The following is a 15,126-nucleotide window of genomic DNA, read 5'->3' on the forward strand; positions in this document are numbered from 1 at the left end:
GTGTGTGTGTTCCAGGGAGTCACGGTGCTGGGTCCGGGCCAGAGCCTGATTCAGTACTATGAAGGAGAGCTGTGTTACACCGTCCATTGTCTGACACATCGTGACACACACACTGGATACTATGCCATGGACGTGTCCGCTGTCAACTGCTCTCAGAAGTGTGGCCAGGTATGTGTTTCTCTCTCACAAACACACACACCACAAACTTCCATCCTGATCGGAGCTAGGTAAATTCTTCTGGAATCCCCCCCCCCCCCTCTCTCTCTCTATTAGCACCAGCTGTACGTAGCATCATCAGATCCTCAGGTGTGCTGTGGCTCCTGTAAGAATGTCTCCTGTTCTTTCAACAACGACAACGGAACCACTGAGCTCTTCACTGTGAGAACACACACACATCATTATACTGCCAAATGGACACACACTCTACCTAACACACAAACACTTTGTGTGTAGACGGGGAAATCCTGGATGGCTAACTTTTAGTGTGTGTGTGTGTGTGTGTGTGTGTGTGTGTGTGTGTGTGTGTGTGTGTGTGTGTGTGTGTGTGTGTGTGTGTGTGTGTGTGTGTGTGTGTGTGTGTGTGTGTGATATATATACAGGCAGGGAGCTCCTGGGTGGATAACTGTACGCGGTATGATTGTGTGGAGACGACAGTGGGAACTGTGATGCTGGCCTCAGGGGTGGTCTGCCCCCCCTTCAACGACACAGAGTGCACTCAGGTACTCTCTCTCTCTCTCTCACTCTCTCTCTCTCTCTCACTGACATTCACACACAGTGAGGTCTGTCTGTAACTTTGCCTCAATCATTGCAGAATGGGGGCGTGGTCCAGAGCTATGTGGATGGCTGCTGCAGGACGTGTGAGTGACCAATCACATTCGCTTCTCATACGCTTTCGGCTGTCAATCACAGGGGTGGGCAGGGCGTTGCCTGGCAGTGGTTGGGCTTATTGGCTGACTGGTTGGGGGGTGCGGCCTGTTGCAGCCTTGGACAGAGTAAAAGCTTGTGGTTGGCTGGCAACAACCAGCATGACTTACTACACTTCCCAGCAGCCTCTGTTCTAGGGGTGGTCCTAGATCTGCCTGATGGTCCTGATACACGTCGTGATAATATTAAAGGAGGATTTTACTGTTGATTTAGAAAATATTTTATTTAGTGGGGAAATTGTCATACCTCACAGTTATCTGGAGAATAAAAGCATGCAGACAGCGGTCCTACCATTCCCATTGTTTTAGACTCTATGATGATACACTGTAGCTAACCTGACTCTCTGAATCCATACTGTACTTTCTAGGTGTCCAGAAGATGAAGGCAGTTTGTATCTTGTGTGAACTGTCCCATTAAACACACTAATTTGACATGTAAAGGTGAAGACAATAGACCCAGTCTGCTCTCCCAGTAATAACAGCAGCTCTGCCTCCTTGCCCGCTTGCCTGCTTGACCAGTTTGGCCAATGGGAATGCTACGTTTGTTACAGTTTGGCAAATGGTGATGCTTGGTGTTTAGAGTTTGTCCAGTGAGAATGAGCCTTGGTGCATCAGTGTGTAGTGATCCTGAGTGTTTGGCCGTCTGGCTGTCTTCCCCAGTCTCAGAGAACACTGTCTGGCTGTGCATGCCACTGCGCTGATTACTCTGTGTGTGTTAAAATGTGTTCTAAACCAACGTTAACCTGTGTGTTTTCCTAACGTTCTCCTGACATTGCTGTTCCTGCGGCTGCTCCCAGGTTCTGGAGTCGGTGTTATACCGTTTACCGTTAACCCCGTAACCCCCACTGGTAGTACTAACTGTGACAAAGGTACCACGACCTCTCACCTTTCATCTTTAACCTCTCACATCTCACCCCATAAACCCAACTGGTAGTAGTAACTGTGACACAGGTACCACGACCTCTCACCTATCACAGTGTGTGTGTTCTAGTCCTAACCCTACCACTCCATACATATAAACTACAGGTCAAGGTTCACCTAACATTCCTCATAGCAAAATCCCATTCCAATGGTTCAATATGTTATTGCTGTTCTGAATCCTCTAGGCCAGCGGTTACTGTACCACCAACTGAATTTTGCTCTGCCTGGAGTGCGCCTGAAGGACCCCCTCATGTGCATTTTACCAGTAAGCCTATGGTCTCATGAGTCTTCTCAAGTACCCCTGGTTGATAAATCAAATCAAATTATTTTATATAGCCCTTCTTACATCAGCTGATATCTCAAAGTGCTGTACAGAAACCCAGCCTAAAACCCAAAACAGCAAGCAATGCAGGTGTAGAAGCACGGTGGCTAGGAAAAACTCCCCAGAAAGGCCAAAACCTAGGAAGAAACTTAGAGAGGAACCAGGCTATGAGGGGTGGCCAGTCCTCTTCTGGCTGTGCCGGGTGGAGATTATAACAGAACATGGCCAAGATGATCAAATGTTCATAAATGACGAGCATGGTCAAATAATAATAATCACAGTAGTTGTCGAGGGTGCAACAGGTCAGCACCTCAGGAGTACATGTCAGTTGGCTTTTCATAGCCAATCTTTGAGAGTATTTCTACCGCTCCTGCTGTCTCTAGAGAGTTGAAAACAGCAGGTCTGGGACAGGTAGTACGTCCGGTGAACAGGTCAGGGTTCCATAGCCGCAGGCAGAACAGTTGAAACTGGAGCAGCAGCACGGCCAGGTGGACTGGGGACAGCAAGGAGTCATCATGCCAGGTAGTCCTGAGGCATGGTCCTAGGGCTCAGGTCCCCCGAGGGAGGGAGAGAGAAAGAAAGAAAGAAAGAAAGAAAGAAAGAAAGAAAGAAAGAAAGAAAGAAAGAAAGAAAGAAAGAAAGAAAGAAAGAAAGAAAGAAAGAAAGAAAGAAAGAAAGAAAGAAAGAAAGAAAGGGAGAATTAGAGAGAGCATACTTAAATTCCCACAGGACACTGGAGAAATACTCCAGATATTACAGACTGACCCTAGCCCCCCGACACATAAACTACTGCAGCATAAATACTGGAGGCTGAGACAGGAAGGGTCAGGAGACACTGTGACCCCATCCAATGATAACCCCGGACTGGGCCAAACAGGCAGGATATAACCCCACCCACTTTGCCAAAGCACAGCCCCCACACCACTAGAGGGATATCTTCAACCACCAACTTACCATCCTGAGACAAGGCCGAATATAGCCCACAAAGATCTCCGCCGCGGCACAACCCAAGGGGGGGGCGCCAACCCAGACAGGAAGACCACGTCAGTGACTCAACCCACTGAAGTGGCGCACCCCTCCTAGGGACGGCATGGAAGAGCACCAGTAAGCCAGTGACAGAGAATCCCAGTGGAGAGAGGGGAACCGGCTAGGCAGAGACAGCAAGGGTGGTTCGTTGCTCCAGTGCCTTTCCGTTCACCTTCACACTCCTGGGCCAGACTACACTCAATCATAGGACCTACTGAAGAGATGAGTCTTCAATAAAGACTTAATTGTTGAGACAGAGTCTGCGTCTCTCACATGGGTAGGCAGACCATTCCATAAAAATTGAGCTCTATAGGAGAAAGCCCTGCCTCCAGCTATTTGCTTAGAAATTCTAGGGACAATTAGGAGGCCTGCGTCTTGTGACCGTAGCGTATGTGTAGGTATGTACGGCAGGACCAAATCGGAAAGATATGTAGGAGCAAGCCCATGTAATGCTTTGTAGGTTAGCAGTAAAACCTTGAAATCAGCCCTTGCCTTAACAGGAAGCCAGTGTAGGGAGGCTAGCACTGGAGTAATATGATACATTATTTTGGTTCTAGTCAGGATTCTAGCAGCCGTATTTAGCACTAACTGAAGTTTATTTAGTGCTTTAACCGGGTAGCCGGAAAGTAGAGCATTGCAGTAGTCTAACCTAGAAGTAACAAAAGCATGGATACATTTTTCTGCATCAATTTTGGACAGAAAACTTCTGATCTTTGCAATGTTACGCAGATCGAAAAAAGCTGTCCTTGAAACAATCTTGATATGTTCGTCAAAAGAGAGATCAGGGTCCAGAGTAACGCCGAGGTCCTTCACAGTTTCATTTGAGACGACTGTACAACCATCAAGATTAATTGTCAGATTCAACAGAAGATCTCTTTGTTTCTTGGGACCAAGAACAAGCATCTCTGTTTTGTCCAAGTTTAAAAGTAGAACGTTTGCAGCCATCCACTTCCTTATGTCTGAAACACAAGCTTCCAGGTAGGGCAATTTTGGGGCTTCACCATGTTTCATTGAAATGTACAGCTGTGTGTCATCCGCATAGCAGTGAAAGTTAACATTATGTTTTCGAATGACATCCCCAAGAGGTAAAATATATAGTGAAAACAATAGTGGTCCTAAAACGGAACCTTGAGGAACACCGAAATTTACAATTGATTTGTCAGAGGACAAACCATTCACAGAGACAAACTGATATCTTTCCGACAGATAAGATCTAAACCAGGCCAGAACTTGTCCATGTAGACCAATTTGGGTTTCCAATCTCTCCAAAAGAATGTGGTGATCGATGGTATCAAAAGCGGCACTAAGATCTAGGAGCACGAGGACAGATGCAGAGCCTCGGTCTGACGTCATTAAAAGGTCATTTACCACCTTCACAAGTGCAGTCTCAGTGCTATGATGGGGTCTAAAACCAGACTGAAGCATTTCGTATACATTGTTTGTCTTCAGGAAGGCAGTGAGTGAATTGTTTTTGAGAGGAATGGGAGATTCGATATAGGCCGATAGTTTTTTATATTTTCTGGGTCAAGGTTTGGCTTTTTCAAGAGAGGCTTTATTACTGCCACTTTAGAGGCCATGATTATTTTCATCATTGTGTCAAGAGATATAGTACTAAAACCCTTGAGTGTCTCCCTTGATCCTAGGTCCTGACAGAGTTGTGCAGACTCAGGACAACTGAGCTTTGGAGGAATACGCAGATTTAAAGAGGAGTCCATAATTTGCTTTCTAATGATCATGATCTTTTCCTCAAAGAAGTTTATGAATTTATTACTGCTGAAGTGAAAGCCATCCTCTCTTGGTGTAACGGCCGTCGGGAGAGAGAGAGTAGACCAGGGTACAGCGGAGTTAGTGTTCATCATTGAATTTAATAACAGAAAGAACACTATACAAAACAAAACAAGAAAAACGACAGCCAAACAGTCCTGTCAGTTGCAAAACACTAAACAGAAACAATTACCCACAAAACCCCAACGGAAACACAGGCACTTATGTGTGACTCCCAATCAGCAACAACACTCTACAGCTGTGCCTGATTGGAAGCCACACGGCCAAAATCAATGAAACAAACCAACATAGAAAAATGCACATAAAACGCCCACCCAATGTAACACCCTGGCCTAACCAAAATAAAGAACAAAAACCCCTCTCTATGGCCAGGGCGTTACACTTGGGGAATGCTGCTTTTTTAGTTAGCTTTGCGACAGTATCAAAAATTACATTTGGATTGTTCTTATTTTCCTCAATTAGGTTGGAAAAATAGGATGATCGAACAGCAGTGAGGGCTTTTCGATACTGCACGGTACTGTCTTTCCAAGCTAGTCGGGAGACTTCCAGTTTGGTGTGGCACCATTTCCGTTCCAATTTTCTGGAAGCTTGCTTCAGAGCTCGGGTATTTTCTGTATACCAGGAAGCTAGTTTCTTATGACAAATGTTTTTAGTTTTTAGGGTTGCAACTGCATCTAGGGTATTGCGCAAGGTTAAATTGAGTTCCTCAGTTAGGTGGTGTAAGGGCTGTCGTCGTAAGAAAACCAAGATGCAGCGGAGGATGTGTATTCATTTTGAAATTTAATTGAAAAAGAGAACACTACAAAAATAAACAAAAGACGACAGCAAAACAGTCCTGTCAGGATTAACTCTACACAGAAAACACTCAACAGAAACAATCACCCACAAAAACCCAAAGGAAAAACAGGCTACTTATGTGTGACTCCCAATCAGCAACAACAAACTACAACTGTCAGAGGGAGTCTGGAAGGGCATCAAGGAATCTTTGGGTTGTCTGAGAATTTATAGCACGACTTTTGATGCTCCTTGGTTGGGGTCTGAGCAGATTATGTTGCGATTGCAAACGTAATAAAATGGTGGTCCGATAGTCCAGGATTATGAGGAAAAATATTAAGATCCACAACATTTATTCCATGGGACAAAACTAGGTTCAGAGTATGACTGTGGCAGTGAGTAGGTTCGGAGACATGTTGAACAAAACCCACTGAGTCGATGATGGCTCCGAAAGCCTTTTGGAGTGGGTCTGTGGACTTTTCCATGTGAATATTAAAGTCACCAAAAATTTGAATATTATCTGCTATGACTGCAAGGTCCGATAGGAATTCAGGGAACTCAGTGAGGAACGCTGTATATGGCCCAGGAGGCCTGTAAACAGTAGCTATAAAAAGCGATTGAGTAGGCTGCATAGATTTCATGACTAGAAGCTCAAAAGATGAAAACGTTGGGGGGGGGTTTTGTAAATTGAAATTTGCTATCGTAAATGTTAGCAACACCTCCGCCTTTGCGGGATGCGCGGGGGATATGGTCACTAGTGTAACCAGGAGGTGAGGCCTCATTTAACACAGTAAATTCATCAGGCTTAAGCCATGTTTCAGTCAGGCCAATCACATCAAGATTATGATCAGTGATTAGTTCATTGACTATAACTGCCTTGGAAATGAGGGATCTAACATTAAGTAGCCCTATTTTGAGTTATGAGGTATCACGATCTCTTTCAATAATGGCAGGAATGGAGGAGGTCTTTATTCTAGTGAGATTGCTAAGGCAAACATTGCCATGTTTAGTTTTGCCCAACCTAGGTCGAGGCACAGACACGGTCTCAATGGGGATAGCTGAGCTGACTACACTGACTGTGATAATGGCAGACTCCACTAAGCTGGCAGGCTGGCTAACAGCCTGCTGCCTGGCCTGCACCCTATTTCATTGTGGAGCTAAGGGAGTTAGAGCCCTGTCTATGTTCGTAGATAAGATGAGAGCACCCCTCCAGCTAGGATGGAGTCCGTCACTCCTCAACAGGCCAGGCTTGGTCCTGTTTGTGAGTGAGTCCCAAAAAGAGGGCCAATTATCTACAAATCTTTTGGGAGGGGCAGAAAACAGTTTTCAACCAGCGATTGAGTTGTGAGACTCTGCTGTAGAGCTCATCACTCCCCCTAACTGGGAGGGGGCCAGAGACAATTACTCGATGCCGACACATCTTTCTAGCTGATTTACACTCTGAAGCTATGTTGCGCTTGGTGACCTCTGACTGTTTCATCCCAACATCGTTGTTGCCGACGTGGATAACAGTATCCCTATACTCTCTACACTAGCCAGTTTTAGCTTTAGCCAGCACCAGCTTCAGATTAGCCTTAACGTCGGTAGCCCTGCCCCCTGGTAAACAGTGTATGATTGCTGGATGATTCGTTTTAAGTCTAATACTGCGGGTAATGGAGTCGCCAATCACTTGGGTTTTAAATTTGTCAGAGCTAATGGTGGGAGCCTTCAGCGTCTTGATAGGCGAAGTACCCCCAGGGTTCCTAGTACCCCTGGTTGATAGGACAAGTACCCCCAGGGTTCCTAGAACCCCTGGTTGATAGGCCAAGTACCCCCAGGGTTCCTAGTACCCCTGGTTGATAGGACAAGTACCCCCAGGGTTCCTAGTACCCCTGGTTGATAGGCCAAGTACCCCCAGGGTTCCTAGTACCCCTGGTTGATAGGCCAAGTACCCCCAGGGTTCCTAGTACCCCTGGTTGATAGGCCAAGTACCCCCAGGGTTCCTAGTACCCCTGGTTGATAGGCCAAGTACCCCAGGGTTCCTAGTACCCCTGGTTGATAGGCCAAGTACCCCAGGGTTCCTAGTACCCCTGGTTGATAGGCCAAGTACCCCCAGGGTTCCTAGTACCCCTGGTTGATAGGCCAAGTACCCCCAGGGTTCCTAGTACCCCTGGTTGATAGGCCAAGTACCCCCATGGTTCCTAGAACCCCTGGTTGATAGGCCAAGTACCCCCAGGGTTCCTAGAACCCCTGGTTGATAGGCCAAGTACCCCCATGGTTCCTAGAACCCCTGGTTGATAGGCCAAGTACCCCCAGGGTTCCTAGTACCCCTGGTTGATAGGCCAAGTACCCCAGGGTTCCTAGTACCCCTGGTTGATAGGCCAAGTACCCCCAGGGTTCCTAGTACCCCTGGTTGATAGGCCAAGTACCCCAGGGTTCCTAGTACCCCTGGTTGATAGGCCAAGTACCCCCAGGGTTCCTAGTACCCCTGGTTGGGAACCACTGATCTATGTGAGTTAGAATCATTCCTGTTCCTTCAAGTATAAAGAGAGTAGATCTGGACTCCATCTAGCTATCTTTCAACATTCCATCAACCAGCCCCAACGCCCTGTTGCTTAACCTGATTGGCCAGTGGCCAATAGGAGCTGGGTCCTTGGCGTGAGAACTGCTCCCCCCGGTCAGCTGACTGTCGATCAAACTGAGCCCCCGCTGCTAGGCAACAAAGAGCCCAGCTCAATAGACCTTTGACTGTGTGAGTGACAGGAATCTAGGGCTGAGGATGAAAGCTGTGTGTGTGTGTGTGTGTGTGTGTGTGTGTGTGTGTGTGTGTGTGTGTGTGTGTGTGTGTGTGTGTGTGTGTGTGTGTGTGTGTGTGTGTGTGTGTGTGTGTGTGTGTGTGTGTGTGCGTGCATGCGTGTGCATCTCAGCGTTTCCTCTGTGTGTGTGTGTGTTTAGGTAAGGAGGACGGTAAGACGTGTAAGCGTGTGGCAATCCGAACCACCATCAGAAAAGACGACTGCAGGAGCAACGCACCGGTGAGAGAGAGACAGTGTCAATAATACAGTTTAAAGAAGTTAACACTGATAGAGAATAAAATCTCCCCCCCTCTCTCACTCTCCCCCTTTCTCTCTTTTCTCTCTCTCAGGTGACAGTGTTTTCATGTGATGGGAAATGTCCGTCTGCCACCATCTTTAACTTCAACATCAACAGCCACGCCCGCTTCTGTAAGTGCTGCAGGGAGAGTGGACTACAAACCCGCTCCGTCACCCTGTACTGCTCACACAACGCTACCCTGGTGGCCTACAGCTTCCAGGAGCCTGTCGACTGCTCCTGCCAATGGAACTAGAGAGAGAACGAAGCTAGTCAGTGTGAGCTCCAGTATGGCGTTCAATAGGAGGGATGGAAGATGGAACAGAGGTTAGAGGTCAGAGGTCAGAGCAGACAGGTCAAGCGTCCAGGTAGGCGAGTTCTTTAGTCTTCCTTCAGTGTGTTGTGGAGGGCTGTATTCTGACCTGTTATAGTGACCCTGTCGTTCCAGATGTGTAGTGGTGTAACCTGTTCCTACTATACTATGAGAACACTAGTCCTATCTGTACTGCTGTAGCCTGCTCCTCTCGGACTTTATCATGTTTAGATCAATTGGTCCGAGCTGACAGGACCGCTGCTGCTGCTTTAGTATGGATCTAGTGCTCTCTTGATGACTGACATGTTTTAAATGCCGATCAAATTTCTTTTTTTTTTCTTTTTTTACAAGTGTAAAGCTTTTATACAAAAATATTTCTATTTAACTCAATCAATTATTTAGTAAGGTGATAATCCACCTAAGCATCTGATGGTAGATGATCCATATTTCAACAGAACACTGTATTTGTTGTGTTGTTTAATGTGAAGCATGGGCCAGTAATCAGTATGTGCTGATGCCATCAGATAGACTAGAGTCTCTAGTCATACAGAACCTCTCAGAATAAAACAATAAAACATTTAACAGTGACTAACTGATTGGTGGTTGTTTTTTGCGTGAATGAAAAACTCCTCCTCCTCCTCCTCCTCCTCCTCCTCCTCCTCCACACACACACTCCCCTGCTGACACAGCCTGTTCAGTGCTGACGTGTGTTTGTGTTTCTCTATCCTGGTGGTGGGTAATAATGGTGTGTGTGGGAGTCTAACGATGTGTATATATAATTACCATGTAAATACACAGTGTTAATGACACTTCATCCGAGGTAAAACACCAGTGACCTCCACAAGGAAGATATGAAGTATTTGAGAGGCATAAATCCACAGTGATCAGTCATTGATTGATTAGTGATTGATCAGTCAATGATACTTATTTCTCACATTCTCTACATTCTCCACAGAGCACTAGCTCACATTCAACCACTCACTATTCACACACACACACACACACACAGCTTTGATCTTGGTTAGCATATCACTGCATCACTACAGAGAGTGGAGTATAAATCTGCAAACAGGCTGAGGTGTATGGAGTGTTATCTATCTAGTGAACTTTAAGTTCTTTATTTTCACCCTGTCTTTCTCTCTCCATCCCTCTCCTTCCCGCTCATTCTCTCTCCCTCCTCCTTTCTCCCTCTCTCCCTCTCTTTCTCTCCCTCTCTCTTCATGAGTTCCTCTCTCAATGGCTGTAAGCCTAGTTGTCATAGTAACCTGCTCTTATCCCAACAAAGAGGAAGGGTGGCAGGGGCAGAACAAATTGGTGTTAGCGACACACACACACACACACACACTGATTGACTGGGACTGTGCACGCCTCCACACGAGGCTCTGCTTCTCAGAAAGCTGCTGCGGGGCGCTAAATTCAAAGTTGTGTTGCGTCACTGGGAAGGACTACTCTGGTGTAGTTCAGCTGTGATACACTCCTCTTATACAGAGCTCTGACAACCTCAGTCCTTACTGGAACCTCTGGTCGTGGAGTTTCTTCGCTCTTTGGTACATAGATGGGATATACAAACATCCAGGAGTTTCTGATATCAAAGCAACATTGATATTTGGTGTATGTTGTGGTACCATCTATAGATGATTGTGAATGCCATTCCTCTTGTGTGCTGATGAGATTACCAGGCTTCCCCATGGATGGAACCGTGCATATGTGGCTGCTGGCAGGGTTCATCCAGGTAAGACACACACACACACACACACACAACTACACACACGCAGTTTCTAGCTATACATTTTAGGTGAAACAGTTCTGATTTATCTCAACACTTTTCTTTTAACCGTCTGTGCCAAAGTTTCAAAAATGACACCTGCAGTCTGAGCTATGTATAGAATGTATGTTGAAAAGTCTCACTTTTCTCTTTCGCTCGCTTTCCAGGTGGTCAGTCTCTTGTGTGTGCAGTGGTCAGATCCTGCGGTCGTGGTTGTTGAGGTTGTGTTTGGCCACTTCCCCACCAGTCAGGATCCAGACTGGTACACCGTCTCCTACCAGATTGCACGCAACCTCACGGTCAGAACGTAAACCACCACACAACCATAACACTTGCTCCATACAACCAGCACCCAGCCTCACGGTCATACCGCACAGCCACCGGACAACCACAACCATATCGCAACCACTAAACCACTCTCTGTCCCACCCCTTCAGGTGTGGCTGGATCCGATTGACCGCTCTGAGTGTTCTCCTGACTGCAGGTTGCTTCTGCGATTGGCTAAGGAGCCAGGAGGAAGTGACATCACGCTGAAAGCTATCAAAAACAATACCGCACTGAAGACTAAGACCTTTCATATCGGTGAGCCTTACCCTGACCCCTGACCTATACGGTCCTGTTATGAAACAGAAGTTAAAAGATGATGGATTAAATTGAATGGATTACTGTTTCACAATTATACTGTTGCATGTTGTAACAGGTTTATGTGTGTGTGTGTGTGTGTGTGTGTGTGTGTGTGTGTGTGTGTGTGTGTGTGTGTGTGTGTGTGTGTGTGTGTGTGTGTGTGTGTGTGTGTGTGTATATGTGTGCGTGCATTTGTGTATGTTTGTTTGTGTGTGCACCACTGTGTAGCTCCTGTCCCCCTCTCCTCTCTCCGTGTCGAGGTGACCACCACCAGCACTCTCCTGACCTGCAGCCTACAGAACAGACAGAGCCTCACTGCTCTTAGTCTACACAACACGCACATCAAACACACACACACTGAATACACACACACTGAACACACACGCTCTGCCCACACACACACCTCTTCGTACGCAGTGAGAGGTCTGCAGCCTGGAGCACACTACAGCATCACAGCAGAGTTGACCACACCTCTCACACACCTCAACATCAGCCTCACCCAGAGACTACACACCACCATGGAGACAGGTACAACACACACACGTAATAAACATTGACCGCTGTATGTCTAAGTTGACCGTGAGTTGACCACTGTCTCTCCTCAGCCCAGTGTCCCATTGGTTGGCTGGCGAGTGGAAGTAGCTGCTACAGTGTGAGTAGGCGGTGCCTGTCGTGGGGCGACGCCCAGAAAACCTGTACAAGCATGGCTTCAGGAGGACACCTTGTGGATGTTAAAACAGAGAGAGACCTCCTCCTCCTCTCCTCTCACCTGACTACACACAACAACCTACTACTGCTCTGGACCGCTCTCAACGACAGACTGGTAACACACACACACACCTATGCATGTGAGTGAGATAAATGGCTGTGTTAGCATGAATGGTGTTTGCTTTCTAAACAGTCAGACACATTAGCTTCCTCCTTACAGAGGAGTGTGTTAGTCTGTGATTTAAAGCTGATGACTGGGACATTCTCAGCCTGTGTCTGACTGTGTCTGACGTTTTTTGTTGTTGTTTGTCTTGACAGGATGAGGGGCTGCCCCGCTGGTCTGATGGCTCCTCCTACAACCTGACGAGTGCTATAACATCATCATCACTGCCTGCCAATCAGACGGACTGTTTTGCTCTACAGAGGAACTCTACTGGACTAGGCTACTTCCTGACTTCGTTCTTCTGCCACATTCCTTTACCTTTTATCTGTCACTGGGAAAGTAGGCATTAATATATTCAATACCAGAGTAAATAAACACCCTAATAACCCTTTACCCCTGCCCGACACCCACTAACCCTGTCTCTCTTTCTCTCTCTCTCAGTCCCTCACCTCCCTCCTTTATTCAACTTTGACCTGGTGGAGGTAACAGAGAGAGATGCAGAGCTTCACTGGAGTGACCTCACATTCGTAAACTCCTCCCACCCTGCCCCCCAGCTCTATGTCCAATACCAAGTAGAGGAGGAAAAGGAGGAAAAACATGGGGAAGAGAAGGAGAGGTGGACTGCAGGCCGTGTCCCAGTGTCTCTATTCTCCAGAGGGCTGAAAGTGCCAGGCCTGTCCCCAGGCAAGGTCTACTCTCTGTCCCTCAGAGCCTCCCACCTTACTGGGGCCGCATGGAGCCTGGGGAGCGCGCAGACTTGTCACACACGGCCCCTTCCCCCTCGAAACGTCACCATTAGCAACGTGACAGCCAGTCAGATCACAGTAAGCTGGACAGCCCCAGACTCCCAGCATGCTGTGTGGTGGAGCTTTCTGGTTCGCTGGGAGGGTGTAGCCTCAGGCCAGGAGACGAGAATGGTTGTGGCTAGCAGCTCCAGGTCCGCTGTGATTGCAGGACTGGAGGGGTTCAGGAAGTACAAGGTCAGAGTTGACTCAGTCACAGAACACGGTGTGGAGAGCTGTGGAGGGGAGGAACTGACCCTATACACTGGTATGAAAGTCTGTGTTTGTGTAACGCTTCGGGTGTACTTGTTTTTTACAGCATAATGTTGAATGAGTGTGTGCGTGTGTGTGTGTGTGTGTGTGTGTGCGTGTGTGCGTGTGCGTGCGTGTGTGTGTGCGTGTGCGTGTGTGTGTGTGTGTGTGTGTGTGTGTGTGTGTGTGTGTGTGTTGGTAGCGGTGAGCCCCCCAGGTGGTGTGGTTGTGTCTAGCAGAGGGGAGAAACTGACAGCGTGCTGGTCCGCCCCGTCAGGTGAAAGCCCTGATGGGTACTATGTTAGGCTACGCCCCGTCAGCCAGGCCCGCCCCATGGAACTGTGGGTAAATGAGTCCAGGTGTGTGTTCCTGGCCATATTCAGTCCAGGGCAGAACTACGAGGTGGGTGTGGCTTCAGTGAGAGGAGAGAACAAGAGCCAAGAGATCAGCACCACATACAGAACAGGTAGGCCCACAGAGACGTGTGTGTTCAAGTCGAAGTTTCAAGAAATGTTGGTGTTGCTCCATCATACTGTGTGTATCTCTTTCTCATTGTGTGTGTGTGTGTGTGTTCCTGTCTTTGTGTAGAGCCTGGGCCCGTGCAGGCAGCTGTCCCTCTCTCGGTCGGAAGCAGTTCTGTGGTTCTGTATGTCCAGAGACCAGTACTGGGTGTGTGTGATGGAGTGAGGGTGTGTGTGTGTAAGGGAGTGTGTGAGGGTGTGTGTGTGTGTAAGGGTGTATGCGATTGGTGGCCATTCCCCCCAGGTAAGCACACAGTAACAGTTGGCAGCCTGACTCCAGGGACGGAGTACCATCTCAGTGTTTACAGCACCAGCCGACACAGGACCGGACCAGCATACCAAACACACACACTCAGGACACGTGAGTACACACAAACACACTCATATTTCCATCTCCTCAGATGATTTTGACGGTGATGAAGTGTGTGTATGTACAGTTGAAGTCGGAAGTTTACATACACCTCAGCCCAATATGTTTAAACTCAGTTTTTCACAATTCCAGACATTGAATCCTAGTAAAAATTCCCTGTCTTAGGTCAGTTAGGATCACCACTTTATTTTAAGAATGTAAAATGTCAGAATAATAGTTGAGAGAATGATTTATTTCACCTTTTATTTCTTTCATCAAATTCCCAGTGGGTCAGAAGTTTACATACAGTCAATTAGTGTTTGGTAGCATTGCATTTAAGTTGTTTAACTTGGGTCAAACATTTCGGGTAGACTTCCACAAGCTTCCCACAATAAGTTGGGTGACTTTTGGCCTATTCCTCCTGACAGTGCTGGTGTAACTGAGTCAGGTTTGTAGGCCTCCTTGCTCGCATGCGCTTTTTCACAAATCTTCTATAGGTTTGAGGTCAGGGCTTTGTGATGGCCACTCCAATACCTTGTCTTTGTTGTCCTTAAGCCATTTTGCCACAACTTTGGAAGTATGCTTGGGGTCATTGTCCATTTGGAAGACCCATTTGTGACCAAGCTTTAACTTCCTGACTGATGTCTTGAGATGTTGCTTCAATATATCCACATCATTTTCCTTCCTTATGACACCATCTATTTTGTGAAGTGCACCAGTCCCTCCTACAGCAAAGCACCCCCACAACATGATGCTGCCACCCCCGTGCTTCACAGTTGGGATGGTGTTCTTTGGCTTGCAAACTTCCCCCTTTTTCCTCCAAACATAA

The 15,126-nt window shown here is 47.3% G+C and overlaps 3 protein-coding genes across 3 annotated transcripts in view; all 3 read left to right on the plus strand.

The window, feature by feature from the left end:
* Positions 1 to 12: 12 nt before the first annotated feature.
* On the plus strand, positions 13 to 2,323 carry LOC145858628 (otogelin-like protein). Its single transcript, XM_082957245.1, has 4 exons — positions 13 to 168; positions 274 to 378; positions 600 to 719; positions 812 to 2,323. The coding sequence occupies exons 1-4, from the start codon at positions 127 to 129 to the stop codon at positions 863 to 865; spliced, it is 321 nt and encodes a 106-aa protein (XP_082813371.1). The 5' UTR covers positions 13 to 126; the 3' UTR covers positions 866 to 2,323.
* Positions 2,324 to 8,651: 6,328 nt separating this feature from the next.
* LOC145858629 (otogelin-like protein) lies at positions 8,652 to 9,706 on the plus strand (the record flags this gene model as incomplete). The annotated part of the gene is made up of 2 exons (XM_082957246.1): positions 8,652 to 8,765; positions 8,876 to 9,706. Coding segments are annotated over 2 exons (315 nt in total), but the record flags the coding sequence as incomplete, so codon positions are not given.
* An 834-nt stretch (positions 9,707 to 10,540) lies between these two features.
* The window catches only part of LOC106561226 (phosphatidylinositol phosphatase PTPRQ), a 56,214-nt gene continuing 51,628 nt past the window's right edge, over positions 10,541 to 15,126 (plus strand). The window contains 9 exon segments of the mRNA XM_082956628.1: positions 10,541 to 10,865; positions 11,066 to 11,197; positions 11,336 to 11,480; positions 11,751 to 12,050; positions 12,128 to 12,345; positions 12,549 to 12,732; positions 12,835 to 13,443; positions 13,630 to 13,893; positions 14,016 to 14,309. Of these exon segments, the coding sequence (XP_082812754.1) occupies positions 10,821 to 10,865; positions 11,066 to 11,197; positions 11,336 to 11,480; positions 11,751 to 12,050; positions 12,128 to 12,345; positions 12,549 to 12,732; positions 12,835 to 13,443; positions 13,630 to 13,893; positions 14,016 to 14,309 (2,191 nt within the window). The 5' untranslated portion in view covers positions 10,541 to 10,820.

This window comes from Salmo salar, chromosome 10, assembly GCF_965601325.2.
Source record: "Salmo salar chromosome 10, fSalSal1, whole genome shotgun sequence".
Lineage (NCBI taxonomy): Eukaryota > Metazoa > Chordata > Actinopteri > Salmoniformes > Salmonidae > Salmo > Salmo salar.